We start from the raw sequence: 15809 nt of genomic DNA, 5'->3' as shown, positions 1-15809 counted from the left end.
TAATGAAGGAGCCTCTACTGCTTCACTGGGCAAGGAATTCCATAGATTCACAACCCTTTGGGTGAAGAAGTTCCTCCTAAACTCAGTCCTAAATCTACTTCCCCTTATTTTGAGGCTATGCCCCCTAGTTCTGCTTTCACCCGCCAGTGGAAACAACCTGCCCGCATCTATCCTATCTATTCCCTTCATAATCTTATATGTTTCTATAAGATCCCCCCTCATCCTTCTAAATTCCAACGAGTACAGTCCCAGTCTGCTCAACCTCTCCTCGTAATCCAACCCCTTCAGCTCTGGGATTAACCTAGTGAATCTCCTCTGCACACCCTCCAGCGCCAGTACGTCCTTTCTCAAGTAAGGAGACCAAAACTGAACACAATACTCCAGGTGTGGCCTCGCTAACACCTTATACAATTGCAGCATAACCTCCCGAGTCTTAAACTCCATCCCTGTAGCAATGAAGGACAAAATTCCATTCGCCTTCTTAATCACCTGTAAACCACATACACCGTCAGGAGGTCAGTGGAAGAGTTCTTCCCGAGGAGGCGGCCAATAACATCAGCTGTTAAGAGGTGGGGGGAGGGGCGTTTATTATTGTTGGGGGGGGGTTTGGCACGGTAGCACAGTGGTTTGCTCTGTTGCTTCACAGCTCCAGGGTCCCAGGTTCGATTCCCGGCTTGGGTCACTGTCTGTGCGGAGTCTGCACATTCTCCCCGTGTCTGCGTGGGTTTCCTCCGGGTGCTCCGGTTTCCTCCCACAAGTCCCGAAAGACGTGCTTGTTGGGTGAATTGGACATTCTGAATTCTCCCTCCGTGTACCCGAACAGGCGCCGGAATGTGGCGACGAGGGGATTTTCACAGTAACTTCATTGCAGCGTTAATGTAAGCCGACTTGCGACACTGATAAAGATTATTATTATTCAATATTTTTGTCGGGTTGGTGGGATTTATATGATCAGTTGATTATTTAATTATTAAAACATTGTACTGTGCATCAGCCACTTCCTGGTCTGGTCTGGGATCCTAACAAATGTTAGGATCTGGTCTGGATCGTAACAGATGTTAGGATCTTGTCTGGAATCGTAACAGATGTTAGGATCTGGTCTGGATCGTAACAGGTGTTGGGATCTGGTCTGGATCGTAACAGGTGTTGGGATCTGGTCTGGATCGTAACATATGTTGGGATCTGGTCTGTGATCCTAACAGATGTTGGGATCTGGTCTGTGATCCTAACAGATGTTAGGATCTGGTCTGGGATCGTAACATATGTTGGGATCTGGTCTGGGATCCTAACTAATGTTAGGATATTGTCTGGGATTGTAACAGAAGTTGTGATCTGGTCTGGATCGTAACAGATGTTGGGATCTATCTGGATCGTAACAGATGTTGGGATCTGGTCTGGATGCTAACATATGTTGGGATCTGGTCTGGGATCCTAACAGATGTTGGGATCTGGTCTGGGATCATAACAGATGCTGTGATCTGGTCTGGGATCCTAACAAATGTTGGTTGGTCTGGATCCTAACAGATGTTGGGGCCTGCTCTGGGATCCTAACAGAAATTGGGATCTGGTCTGGGATCCTAACAAATGTTAGGATCTTGTCTGGGATCGTAACAGATGTTGGGATCTCGCCTGGGATTATAATAGATGCTGGGATCTGGTCTGGGATCGGAACAGATTTTTGGATCTGGTCTGGGATCCTAACAGATGTTGGGGCCTGCTCTGGGATCCTAACAGAAATTGGGATCTGGTCTGTGATCGTAACAGATGTTGGGATCTGGTCTGGGGTCCTAACAAATGTTAGGATCTTGTCTGGGATCGTAACAGATGTTGTGACCTGGTCTGGATCGTAACAGATGTTGGGATCCGTCTGGATCATAACAGACGTTAGGATCTTGTCTGGGATCGTAACAGGTGTTAGGATCTGGTCTGGGATCCTAACAGATGTTGGGATCTGGTCTGGGATCCTAACAGATGTTGGGATCTTGTCCGGGATCCTAACTGAAGTTGGGATCTGGTCCAGGATCCTAACATATGTTGGGGCCTGCTCTGGGATCCTAACAGATGTTGGGATCTGGTTTGTGATCCTAACAGATGTTGGAATCTGGTCTGGGATCCTAACAGATGTTGGGATCTGGTCTGGGATCCGAACAGATGTTGGGGCCTGCTCTGGGATCCTTTTTTTTTGTTGCATTTAGAGTACCCAATTCATTTTTTCCAATGAAGGGGCAATTTGACGCGGTCAATCCACCTACCCTGCACATCTTTGGGTTGTGGGGGTGAAACCCACGCAAACACGGGGAGAATGTGCAAACTCCACACGGACAGTGACCCAGAGTCGGGGTTGAACCTGGGACCTTGGCGCCGTGAGGCAGCAGTGCTAACCACTGCGCCACCGTGCTGCCCTGCTCTGGGACCCTAACAGATATCAGGATCTGGTCCGGAAGCCAAACAGATATCGGGATCTGGCCTGGATCCTAACAGATGTTGGGATCTGGTCCGGGATCCTAACAGATGTTGGGACCTGGTCCAGGATCCTTACAGATGTTGGGACCTGCTCTGGGACCGTAACAGATATTGGGATCTGGTCCGGAATCCAGACAGATATCGGGATCTGGTCTGGATCCTAACAGATGTTGGGATCTGGTCCGGGATCCTAACAGATGTTGGGATCTGGTCCGGGATCCTAACAGATGTTGAGATCTGGTCCGGGATCCTTACAGATGTTGGGATCTGGTCTGGGACCCTAACAGATGTTGGGATCTGGTCTGGGATCCTAACAGATGTTGGGATCTGGTCCAGGACCCTAACACATGTTGGGATCTGGTCCGGGATCATAACAGTTGTTGGGATCTGGTCTGGGATATTAACGGATGTTGGGATCTGGTCTGGGATCCTAACGGGTGTTGGGATCTGGTCTGGGATTATAATAGATGTTGGGATCTGGTATGGGGTCATAACAGATGTTGGGATCTGGTCTGGGATTATAATAGATGTTGGGATCTGGTCTGGGATCATAACAGATGTTGGGATCTGGTCTGGGATCCTAACGGGTGTTGGGATCTGGTCTGGGATTATAATAGATGTTGGGATCTGGTATGGGGTCATAACAGATGTTGGGATCTGGTCTGGGATTATAATAGATATTGGGATCTGGTCTGGGATCATAACAGATGTTGGGATCTGGTCTGGGATCCTAACAGAACAAGGGGTGCGGGGTGGGGGGCAGTGGGGCAGAACCTTAAAATTGTAGCCAGGCCTTTCTGGGGGAATACCAGGAAGACCGTCCTCCCCACAAAGGAGAGGGGGGTATCTGGGAGATATCTCTGTGCCAATAAAAGGATCGGGGCGGGGGGGGGGGGGGGAATTCAGAATTCCAAACTGAGATGCAGAGATTTTTTTTGGGGGGAAGGGAGGGGGCTTAAAGGTTACGGAGCCAAGGCGGGCCGATGGAGTTAACGTGATTGGCTGTCGGGACAGGGGTTAAAGGGCAGCCCTCCTGTACCGCTATTCCCGTTGACGCTGCCAATTCCAATCTCCGTGTTCCTTCCAGAGAGCCACCATCTCGAGATCACGGTCGGCGGGACGTCCATTCTGGCCAATCTGATCCGGAGGGCCGTGTCCGCCTTCAACACCACGCTCGACGTCAAGATGGAGTCCAACAACCTGCGTAAGCGATCGCCGCCCGGGGGCCCCGCGGGAAGGCGGTGAGGGGGTGCTGGGGTCGGGGTGTGGGGGTGGGGGGGTGGGGGGGGGGGGGTGGAGAAGGGTCTTGGGTGGGGGAGTGGCCGCGCTGTGGGGCCAGGTCCGGGTAAGTGCCAATCACCTTGCCCAGCCGATGAGGCCAAGATCGGGGCGAGGGGATGAGGATGGGTTGCGGCCAATGAGGAAGCTCTTGGCTAAAAGGGTATACTTACCCGAACACGCCCGGCGTGACCTCGGGAGGGACATCCGGCCCTGTGACCCAGTGGCAGGCCCATAACAGGCCGAGCATCCACATTCGCCCTTTTACCATCTCAGGACGTCCCATCATGCCTTGCAGCCGACTACGTCCTTTTAAAAAAAAAAAGTGTCGTCACTGTCGTGATGTCAGAAACGTGGCAAACAATTTGCACACAGCAGGACGAGCAGCAACGGTAGGAGCGAATAGTGTTCCCAAGAATCCTGTGGGAACTCCCGCCCACGCCTCCCCCCACCCATTGCTGTTCTTCAAAATAAAGCAACAGGAATGTTTGAACCCACCTGAATGGGCAGACCCCCTCCAGGATTAAAACTGTGAGAGGCAAGGGATGACGGGGGCTGTACTCTCTCCTGATAAATTATCCGAGCGTTTTGACAAAGGGAATTTTTAAAAAAACTGCGGAGATGGATGGAAGGGGAGTCGGTGGTTTTGACATCTTGAGAAAGAGTGAATCCGATAGTGAGTTGCTGCAAGATCAATCAAATGGTTTCCAGATGTTTAAGGCAGAGTTCTCCCATTGAAGACCTTCCCTCCAGATCCCCAACTCTCCCATTGAAGACCATCCCTCCAGATCCCCAACTCTCCCATCGAAGACCATCCCTCTAATCCCCTAACACTCCCATTGAGGACCAGCCCTCTGATCCCCAACTCTCCCATCAAGGACCACCCCTCTAATCGTCTAACTCTCCCATCGAAGACCATCCTTCTAATCCCCCAATTCTCCATTGAAGACCATACCTCTAATCCCCTAACTTTCCCATCAAGGACCATCCCTCTAATCCTCTAACTGACACATCGAAGACCAACCCTCTAATCCCCCAATTCTCCCAGCGAAGACCTTCCCTCTAAACACCCAATTCTCCACAGAAGACCATCCCTCTAATCCTCTAACACGCCCATCGAAGACCATTTCTCTAACCCCCTAACTCTCCCATCAAGGACCATCCCTCTAAACCTCTAACTCTCCTATCGAAGACCATCCCTCTAATCCCCCAATTCTCCATTGAAGACCGTCCCTCTAATCCCCTAACTTTCCCATCAAGGACCATCCCTCTAATCCTCTAACTGACACATCAAAAACCATCCCTCTAATCCCCTCACTCTCCCATCGAAGACCATCCCTCTAATCCCGTAAATCTCCCATCGAAGATAATCCCTCTAATCCCCTAACTCTCCCATCGAAGACCATCCCTCTAATCCCCAACTCTCCCATCGAAGACTATCCCTCTAATCCTCTAACTCTCCCATTGAAGACCATCCCTCTAATCCCCTAACTCTCCCATCGAAGACCATCCCTCTAATCCCCAACTCTCCCATCGAAGACCATTCCTCTCATCCTCTAATACTCCCATTGAAGACCATCCCTCTAATCCCCTAACTCTCCCATCGAAGACCATCCCTCTAATCCCCTAACTCTCCCAACAAAGACCATCCCTCTAATCCCGTAAATCTCCCATCGAAGACCATCCCTCTAATCCCCTAACTCTCCCATCGAAGACTATCCCTCTAATCCACTAACTCTCCCATCAAAGACCATCCCTCTAATCCTCTAACTCTCCCATCGAAGACCATCTCTCTAATCCCCTAACTCTCCCATCAAAGACCATCCCTCTAATCCCGTAAATCTCCCATCGAAGACCATCCCTCTAATCCCCTAACTCTCCCAACAAAGACCATCCCTCTAATCCTCTAACTCTCCCATCGAAGACCATCCCTCTAATCCCCTAACTCTCCCATCGAAGACCATCCCTCTAATCCCCTAACTCTCCCATCAAAGACCATCCCTCTAATCCCGTAAATCTCCCATCAAAGACCATCCCTCTAATCCCCTAACTCTCCCATCAAAGACCATCCCTCTAATCCCCTAACTCTCCCATCGAAGACCATCCCTCTAATCCTCTAACTCTCCCATCGAAGACCATCCCTCTAATCCTCTAACTCTCCCATCGAAGACCATCCCTCTAATCCCCTAACTCTCCCATCGAAGACCATCCCTCTAATCCCCTAACTCTCCCATCGAAGACCATCCCTCTAATCCCCTAACTCTCCCATCGAAGACCATCCCTCTAATCCCCAACTCTCCCATCGAAGACCATCCCTCTAATCCTCTAATTCTCCCATCGAAGACCATTCCTCTAATCCACTAACTCTCCCGTCGAAGACCATCCCTCTAATCCCCTAACTCTCCCATCAAAGACCATCCCTCTAATCCCCTAACTCTCCCATCGAAGACCATCCCTCTAATCCCCTAACTCTCCCATCGAAGACCATCCCTCTAATCCTCTAATTCTCCCATCGAAGACCATTCCTCTAATCCACTAACTCTCCCGTCGAAGACCATCCCTCTAATCCCCTAACTCTCCCATCAAAGACCATCCCTCTAATCCCCTAACTCTCCCATCGAAGACCATCCCTCTAATCCCCTAACTCTCCCATCGAAGACCATCCCTCTAATCCACTAACTCTCCCATCGAAGACCATCCCTCTAATCCACTAACTCTCCCATCGAAGACCATCCCTCTAATCCCCTAACTCTCCCATCAAAGACCATCCCTCTAATCCCCTAACTCTCCCATCAAAGACCATCCCTCTAATCCCCTAACTCTCCCATCGAAGACCATCCCTCTAATCCCCTAACTCTCCCATCGAAGACCATCATTCTAATCCCCTAACTCTCCCATCGAAGACTATTCCTCTAATCCCCTAACTCTCCCATCGAAGACCATCCCTCTAATCCCCTAACTCTCCCATCAAAGACCATCCCTCTAATCCCCTAACTCTCCCATTGAAGACCATCCCTCTATCCCCTAACTCTCCCATCAAAGACCATCCCTCTAATCCCCTAACTCTCCCGTCGAAGACCATCCCTCTATCCCCTAACTCGCCAATCGAAAACCATCCCTCTAATCCCCTAACTCTCCCATCGAAGACCATCCCTCTAATCCTCTAACTCTCCCATCAAAGACCATCCCTCTAATCCCCTAACTCTCCCGTCGAAGACCATCCCTCTATCCCCTAACTCTCCCATCGAAAACCATCCCTCTAATCCACTAACTCACCCATGAAAGACCATCCCTCTAATCCCCTAACTCTCCCATCGAAGACCATCCCTCTAATCCCCTAACTCTCTCATCGAAGACCATCCCTCTAATCCACTAACTCACCCATGAAAGACCATCCCTCTAATCCCCTAACACTCCCATCGAAGACTATCCCTCCAATCCCCTAACTCTCCGATCGAAGACCATCCCTCTCATCCCCTAATTCACACATTAAGGACCATCTGTATAATCCCCTAACTCTCCCATTGACGACCATTCCTCTAATCCCCTAACTCTCCCATCGAAAACCATCCCTCTAATCCACTAACTCACCCATGAAAGACCATCCCTCTAATCCCCTAACTCTCCCATCGAAGACAATCCCTCTAATCCCCTAACTCTCCCATCGAAGACCATGCCTCTACTCCCCTAACTCTCCCATTGAAGACCATCCCTCTAATCCTATAAATCTCCCATCGAAGACCATCCCTCTAATCCCCTAACTCTCCCATCGAAGACAATCCCTCTAATCCTCCAACTCTCTGATCGAAGACCATCCCTCTAATCCCCTAACTCTCCCTTTGAAGACCATCCCTCTAATCCCCTAACTCTCCCATCGAAGACTATCCCTCTAATCCCCCAATTCTCCATTGAAGACCGTCCTTCTAATCCCCTAACTCTCCCATTCAAGACCATCCCTCTAATCCCCTAACTCTCACATTAAGGACCATCTGTCTAATCCCCTAACTCTCCCATTGACGACCATTCCTCTAATCCCCTAACTCTCCCATCGAAGACTATCCCTCTAATCCCCCAATTCTCCATTGAAGACCGTCCTTCTAATCCCCTAACTCTCCCATTCAAGACCATCCCTCTAATCCCCTAACTCTCACATTAAGGACCATCTGTCTAATCCCCTAACTCTCACATTAAGGACCATCTGTCTAATCCCCTAACTCTCCCATCGAAGACCATCCCTCTAATCCCCTAACTCTCCCATCGAAGACCATCCCTCTCATCTTCTAAATCTCCCATCGAAGACCATGCCTCTAATCCCCTAACTCTCCCATCGAAGACCATCCCTCTAATCCCCTAACTCTCCCATCGCAGACCATCCCTCTAATCCCCTCACTCTCCCATCGCAGACCATCCCTCTAATCCCCTAACTCTCCCATCGAAGACCATCTCTCTAATCCCCTAACACTCCCATTCAAGACCATCCCTCTAATCCCCTAACTCTCCCATCGAAGACCATCCCTCTAATCCCCTAACTCTCCCATCGAAGACCATCCCTCTAATCCCCTAACTCTCCCATCGCAGACCATCCCTCTAATCCCCTAACTCTCCCATCGCAGACCATCCCTCTAATCCCCTAACTCTCCCATCGCAGACCATCCCTCTAATCCCCTAACTCTCCATCGAAGACAATCCCTCTAATCCCCTAACTCTCCATCGAAGACCATCCCTCTCATCCTCTAAATCTCCCATCGAAGACCATCCCTCTAATCCCCTAACTCTCCCATCGAAGACCATCCCTCTAATCCCCTAACTCTCCCATCGCAGACCATCCCTCTAATCCCCTAACTCTCCCATCGCAGACCATCCCTCTAATCCCCTAACTCTCCCATCGCAGACCATCCCTCTAATCCCCTAACTCTCCATCGAAGACAATCCCTCTAATCCCCTAACTCTCCCATCGCAGACCATCCCTCTAATCCCCTAACTCTCCCATCGAAGACCATCTCTCTAATCCCCTAACACTCCCATCAAAGACCATCCCTCTCATCCTCTAACTCTCCATCGAAGACCATCCCTCTAATCCTCTAACTCTCCCATCGAAGACCATCCCTCTAATCCCCTAACTCTCCCATCGAAGACCATCCCTCTAATCCCCTAACTCTCCCATCGCAGACCATCCCTCTAATCCCCTAACTCTCCCATCGAAGACCATCCCTCTAATCCCCTAACTCTCCATCGAAGACCATCCCTCTAATCCTCTAACTCTCCCATCGAAGACCATCCCTCTAATCCCCTAACTCTCCCATCAAAGACCATCCCTCTAATCCCCTAACTCTCCATCGAAGACCATCCCTCTAATCCCCTAACTCTCCCATCGAAGACCATCCCTCTAATCCCCTAACTCTCCCATCGAAGACCATCCCTCTAATCCTCTAACTCCCGATCGAAGACCATCCCTCTAATCCCCTAACTCTCCCATCGAAGACCATCCCTCTAATCCCCTAACTCTCCATCGAAGACCATCCCTCTAATCCCCTAACTCTCCATCGAAGACCATCCCTCTAATCCCCTAACTCTCCCATCGAAGACCATCCCTCTAATCCCCTAACTCTCCCATCGAAGACCATCCCTCTAATCCCCTAACTCTCCCATCGAAGACCATCCCTCTAATCCCCTAAATCTCCCATCGAAGACCATCCCTCTAATCCCCTAACTCTCCAATCGAAGACCATCCCTCTAATCCCCTAACTCTCCCATCAAAGACCATCCCTCTAATCCTCTAACTCTCCCATCGAAGACCATCCCTCTAATCCCCTAACTCTCCCATCGAAGACCATCCCTCTAATCCCCTAAATCTCCCATCGAAGACCATCCCTCTAATCCCCTAACTCTCCAATCGAAGACCATCCCTCTAATCCCCTAACTCTCCCATCAAAGACCATCCCTCTAATCCTCTAACTCTCCCATCGAAGACCATCCCTCTAATCCCCTAACTCTCCCATCGAAGACCATCCCTCTAATCCCCTAACTCTCCCATCGAAGACCATCCCTCTAATCCCCTAAATCTCCCATCGAAGACCATCCCTCTAATCCCCTAACTCTCCAATCGAAGACCATCCCTCTAATCCCCTAACTCTCCCATCAAAGACCATCCCTCTAATCCCCTAACTCTCCCATCGCAGACCATCCCTCTAATCCCCTAACTCTCCCATCAAAGACCATCCCTCTAATCCACTAACTCTCCCATCGAAGACCATCCCTCTAATCCTCTAACTCTCCCATCGAAGACCATCCCTCTAATCCCCTAACTCTCCCATCGCAGACCATCCCTCTAATCCCCTAACTCTCCCATCAAAGACCATCCCTCTAATCCCCTAACTCTCCCATCAAAGACCATCCCTCTAATCCTCTAACTCTCCCATTGCAGACCATCCCTCTAATCCCCTAACTCTCCCATCGAAGACCATCCCTCTAATCCCCTAACTCTCCCATCGCAGACCATCCCTCTAATCCCCTAACTCTCCCATTGAAGACCATCCCTCTAATCCCCTAACTCTCCCATCGCAGACCATCCCTCTAATCCCCGAACTCTCCCATCGAAGACCATCTCTCTAATCCCCTAACTCTCCCATCGAAGACCATCCCTCTAATCCCCTAACTCTCCCATTGAAGACCATCCCTCTAATCCCCTAACTCTCCCATCGCAGACCATCCCTCTAATCCCCGAACTCTCCCATCGAAGACCATCCCTCTAATCCTCTAACTCTCCCATCAAAGACCATCCCTCTAATCCCCTAACTCTCCCATCGAAGACCATCTCTCTAATCCCCTAACTCTCCCATCGAAGACCATCCCTCTAATCCTCTAACTCTCCCATCGAAGACCATCCCTCTAATCCCCTAACTCTCCCATCGCAGACCATCCCTCTAATCCCCTAACTCTCCCATCAAAGACCATCCCTCTAATCGCCTAACTCTCCCATCGCAGACCATCCCTCTAATCCTCTAACTCTCCCATTGCAGACCATCCCTCTAATCCCCTAACTCTCCCATCGCAGACCATCCCTCTAATCCCCTAACTCTCCCATCGAAGACCATCCCTCTAATACCCTAACTCTCCCGTCGAAGACCATCCCTCTAATCCCTTAACTCTCCCATCGCAGACCATCCCTCTAATCCCCTAACTCTCCCATCGAAGACCATCCCTCTAATACCCTAACTCTCCCATCGAAGACTATCCCTCTAATCCCCTAACTCTCCCATCGAAGACCATTCCTCTAATCCCCTAACTCTCCCATCGCAGACCATTCCTCTAATCCTCTAACTCTCCCGTCGAAGACCATCCCTCTAATCCCTTAACTCTCCCATCGAAGACTATCCCTCTAATCCCCTAACTCTCCCATCAAAGACCATCCCTCTAATCCCCTAACTCTCCCATCGAAGACCATCCCTCTAATCCCCTAACTCTCCCATCGAAGACCATCCCTCTAATCCCCTAACTCTCCCATCGCAGACCATCCCTCTAATCCTCTAACTGTCCCATCGAAGACCATCCCTCTAATCCTCTAACTGTCCCATCGAAGACCATCCCTCTAATCCCCTAACTCTCCCATCGCAGACCATCCCTCTAATCTCCTAACTCTCCCATCGAAGACCATCCCTCTAATCCCCTAACTCTCCCATCGAAGACCATCCCTCTAATCCCCTAACTCGCCCATCGAAGACCATCCCTCTAATCCCCTAACTCTCCCATCGAAGACCATCCCTCTAATCCCCTAACTCTCCCATCGCAGACCATCCCTCTAATCTCCTAACTCTCCCATCGAAGACCATCCCTCTAATCCCCTAACTCTCCCATCGCAGACCATCCCTCTAATCTCCTAACTCTCCCATCGAAGACCATCCCTCTAATCCCCTAACTCTCCCATCGAAGACCATCCCTCTAATCCCCTAACTCTCCCATCGAAGACCATCCCTCTAATCCCCTAACTCTCCCATCGCAGACCATCCCTCTAATCTCCTAACTCTCCCATCGAAGACCATCCCTCTAATCTCCTAACTCTCCCATCGAAGACCATCCCTCTAATCCCCTAACTCTCCCATCGAAGACCATCCCTCTAATCCCCTAACTCTCCCATCGAAGACCATCCCTCTAATCCCCTAACTCTCCCATCGCAGACCATCCCTCTAATCTCCTAACTCTCCCATCGAAGACCATCCCTCTAATCCCCTAACTCTCCCATCGAAGACCATCCCTCTAATCCCCTAACTCTCCCATCGCAGACCATCCCTCTAATCTCCTAACTCTCCCATCGAAGACCATCCCTCTAATCCCCTAACTCTCCCATCGAAGACCATCCCTCTAATCCCCTAACTCTCCCATCGCAGACCATCCCTCTAATCTCCTAACTCTCCCATCGAAGACCATCCCTCTAATCCCCTAACTCTCCCATCGCAGACCATCCCTCTAATCTCCTAACTCTCCCATCGAAGACCATCCCTCTAATCCCCTAACTCTCCTATCGAAGACCATCCCTCTAATCCCCTAACTCTCCCATCGAAGACCATCCCTCTAATCCCCTAACTCTCCCATCGCAGACCATCCCTCTAATCCTCTAACTGTCCCATCGAAGACCATCCCTCTAATCCTCTAACTGTCCCATCGAAGACCATCCCTCTAATCCCCTAACTCTCCCATCGCAGACCATCCCTCTAATCTCCTAACTCTCCCATCGAAGACCATCCCTCTAATCCCCTAACTCTCCCATCGAAGACCATCCCTCTAATCCCCTAACTCGCCCATCGAAGACCATCCCTCTAATCCCCTAACTCTCCCATCGAAGACCATCCCTCTAATCCCCTAACTCTCCCATCGCAGACCATCCCTCTAATCTCCTAACTCTCCCATCGAAGACCATCCCTCTAATCCCCTAACTCTCCCATCGCAGACCATCCCTCTAATCTCCTAACTCTCCCATCGAAGACCATCCCTCTAATCCCCTAACTCTCCTATCGAAGACCATCCCTCTAATCCCCTAACTCTCCCATCGAAGACCATCCCTCTAATCCCCTAACTCTCCCATCGAAGACCATCCCTCTAATCCCCTAACTCTCCCATCGAAGACCATCCCTCTAATCCCCTAACTCTCCCATCGCAGACCATCCCTCTAATCCCCTAACTCTCCCATCGAAGACCATCCCTCTAATCCCCTAACTCTCCCATCGAAGAACATCCCTCTCATCCTCTAAATCTCCCATCAAAGACCATCCCTCTAATCCCCTAACTCTCCCATCGAAGACCATCCCTCTAATCCCCTAACTCTCCCATCGAAGACCATCCCTCTAATCCCCTAACTCTCCCATCGAAGACCATCCCTCTAATCCCCTAACTCTCCCATCGAAGACCATCCCTCTAATCCCCTAACTCTCCCATCGAAGAACATCCCTCTAATCCCCTAACTCTCCCATCGAAGAACATCCCTCTAATCTCCTAACTCTCCCATCGAAGTACATCCCTCTAATCCCCTAACTCTCCCATCGAAGACCATCCCTCTAATCCCCTAACTCTCCATCGAAGACCATCCCTCTAATCCCCTAACTCTCCCATCGAAGACCATCCCTCTCATCCTCTAAATCTCCCATCGAAGACCATCCCTCTAATCCCCTAACTCTCCCATCGAAGACCATCCCTCTAATCCCCTAACTCTCCATCGAAGACCATCCCTCTAATCCCCTAACTCTCCCATCGAAGACCATCCCTCTAATCCCCTAACTCTCCCATCGCAGACCATCCCTCTAATCCTCTAACTCTCCCATCGAAGACCATCCCTCTAATCCCCTAACTCTCCCATCGAAGACCATCTCTCTAATCCCCTAACTCTCCCATCGAAGACCATCCCTCTAATCCCCTAACTCTCCCATCGCAGACCATCCCTCTAATCCCCTAACTCTCCCATCGCAGACCATCCCTCTAATCCCCTAACTCTCCCATCGCAGACCATCCCTCTAATCCCCTAACTCTCCCATCGCAGACCATCCCTCTAATCCCCTAACTCTCCCATCGAAGACTATCCCTCTAATCCCCTAACACTCCCATCGAAGACCATCCCTCTAATCCTCTAACTCTCCCATTGAGGACCATCCCTCTAATCCCCTAACTCTCCCATCGCAGACCATCCCTCTAATCCCCTAACTCTCCCATCGAAGACCATCCCTCTAATCCCCTCACTCTCCCATCGCAGACCATCCCTCTAATCCCCTAACACTCCCATCGCAGACCATCCCTCTATCCCCTAACTCTCCCATCGAAGACCATCCCTCTAATCCCCTAACTCTCCCATCGCAGACCATCCCTCTCATCCTCTAACTCTCCCATCGAAGACCACCCCTCTAATCCCCTAACTCTCCCATCGAAGACCATCCCTCTAATCCCCTAACTCTCCCATCGCAGACCATCCCTCTCATCCTCTAACTCTCCCATCGAAGACCACCCCTCTAATCCCCTAACTCTCCCATCGAAGACCATCCCTCTCATCCTCTAACTCTCCCACCGAAGACCATCCCTCTAATCCCCTAACTCTCCCATCGAAGACCATCCCTCTAATCCCCTAACTCTCCCATCGAAGACCATCCCTCTAATCCCCTAACTCTCCCATCGAAGACCATCCCTCTAATCCCCTAACTCTCCCATCGAAGACCATCCCTCTAATCCCCTAACTCTCCCATCGAAGACCATCCCTCCAATCCCCTAACTCTCCCATCGCAGACCATCCCTCTCATCCTCTAACTCTCCCATTGAAGACCATCCCTCTAATCCCCTAACTCTCCCATCGAAGACCATCCCTCTAATCCTCTAACTCTCCATCGAAGACCATCCCTCTAATCCCCTAACCCTCCCATCGCAGACCATCCCTCTAATCCCCTAACTCTCCCATCGCAGACCATCCCTCTCATCCTCTAACTCTCCATCGAAGACCATCCCTCTAATCCCCTAACTCTCCGATCGAAGACCATCCCTCTAATCCCCTAACCCTCCCATCGCAGACCATCCCTCTAATCCCCTAACTCTCCCATCGCAGACCATCCCTCTCATCCTCTAACTCTCCATCGAAGACCATCCCTCTAATCCCCTAACTCTCCCATCGAAGACCATCCCTCTCATCCTCTAACTCTCCCATCGAAGACCATCCCTCTAATCCTCTAACTCTCCATCGAAGACCATCCCTCTAATCCCCTAACCCTCCCATCGCAGACCATCCCTCTAATCCCCTAACTCTCCCATCGCAGACCATCCCTCTCATCCTCTAACTCTCCATCGAAGACCATCCCTCTAATCCCCTAACTCTCCGATCGAAGACCATCCCTCTAATCCCCTAACTCTCCCATCGAAGACCATCCCTCTAATCCCCTAACCCTCCCATCGCAGACCATCCCTCTAATCCCCTAACTCTCCCATCGCAGACCATCCCTCTCATCCTCTAACTCTCCATCGAAGACCATCCCTCTAATCCCCTAACTCTCCCATCGAAGACCATCCCTCTAATCCCCTAACTCTCCCATCGAAGACCATCCCTCTCATCCTCTAACTCTCCCATCGAAGACCATCCCTCTCATCCTCTAACTCTCCCATCGAAGATCATCCCTCTAATCCCCTAACTCTCCCATCGAAGATCATCCCTCTAATCTCCTAACTCTCCCATCGAAGACCATCCCTCTAATCTCCTAACTCTCCCATCGAAGACCATCCCTCTCATCCTCTAACTCTCCCATCGAAGACCATCCCTCTAATCCACTAACTCTCCCATCGAAGACCATCCCTCTAATCCCCTAACTCTCCCATCGAAGACCATCCCTCTAATCCCCTAACTCTCCATCGAAGACCATCCCTCTAATCCCCTAACTCTCCCATTGAGGACCATCTCTCTAATCCCCTAACTCTCCCATCGAAGACCATCCCTCTAATCCCCTAACTCTCCAATCGAAGACCATCCCTCTAATCCCCAACTCTCCCATCGAAGACCATCCCTCTAATCCCCTAACTCTCCCATCGCAGACCATCCCTCTAATCCCCTA

At 50.6% G+C, this 15809-nt stretch overlaps 1 protein-coding gene across 1 annotated transcript in view; it reads left to right on the top strand.

The window, feature by feature from the left end:
• The window catches only part of dcst1 (DC-STAMP domain containing 1), a 97543-nt gene that overhangs the window by 62760 nt on the left and 18974 nt on the right, over window positions 1–15809 (top strand). The window contains exon 9 of the mRNA XM_072490484.1: window positions 3551–3667. Within this exon, the coding sequence (XP_072346585.1) occupies window positions 3551–3667 (117 nt within the window). The remainder of the gene's footprint in view (window positions 1–3550; window positions 3668–15809) is intronic.

This window comes from Scyliorhinus torazame, chromosome 26 (assembly GCF_047496885.1).
Source record: "Scyliorhinus torazame isolate Kashiwa2021f chromosome 26, sScyTor2.1, whole genome shotgun sequence".
Taxonomy (NCBI): Eukaryota; Metazoa; Chordata; class Chondrichthyes; order Carcharhiniformes; family Scyliorhinidae; genus Scyliorhinus; species Scyliorhinus torazame.
This window is presented reverse-complemented; position numbering and strand designations above follow the sequence as displayed.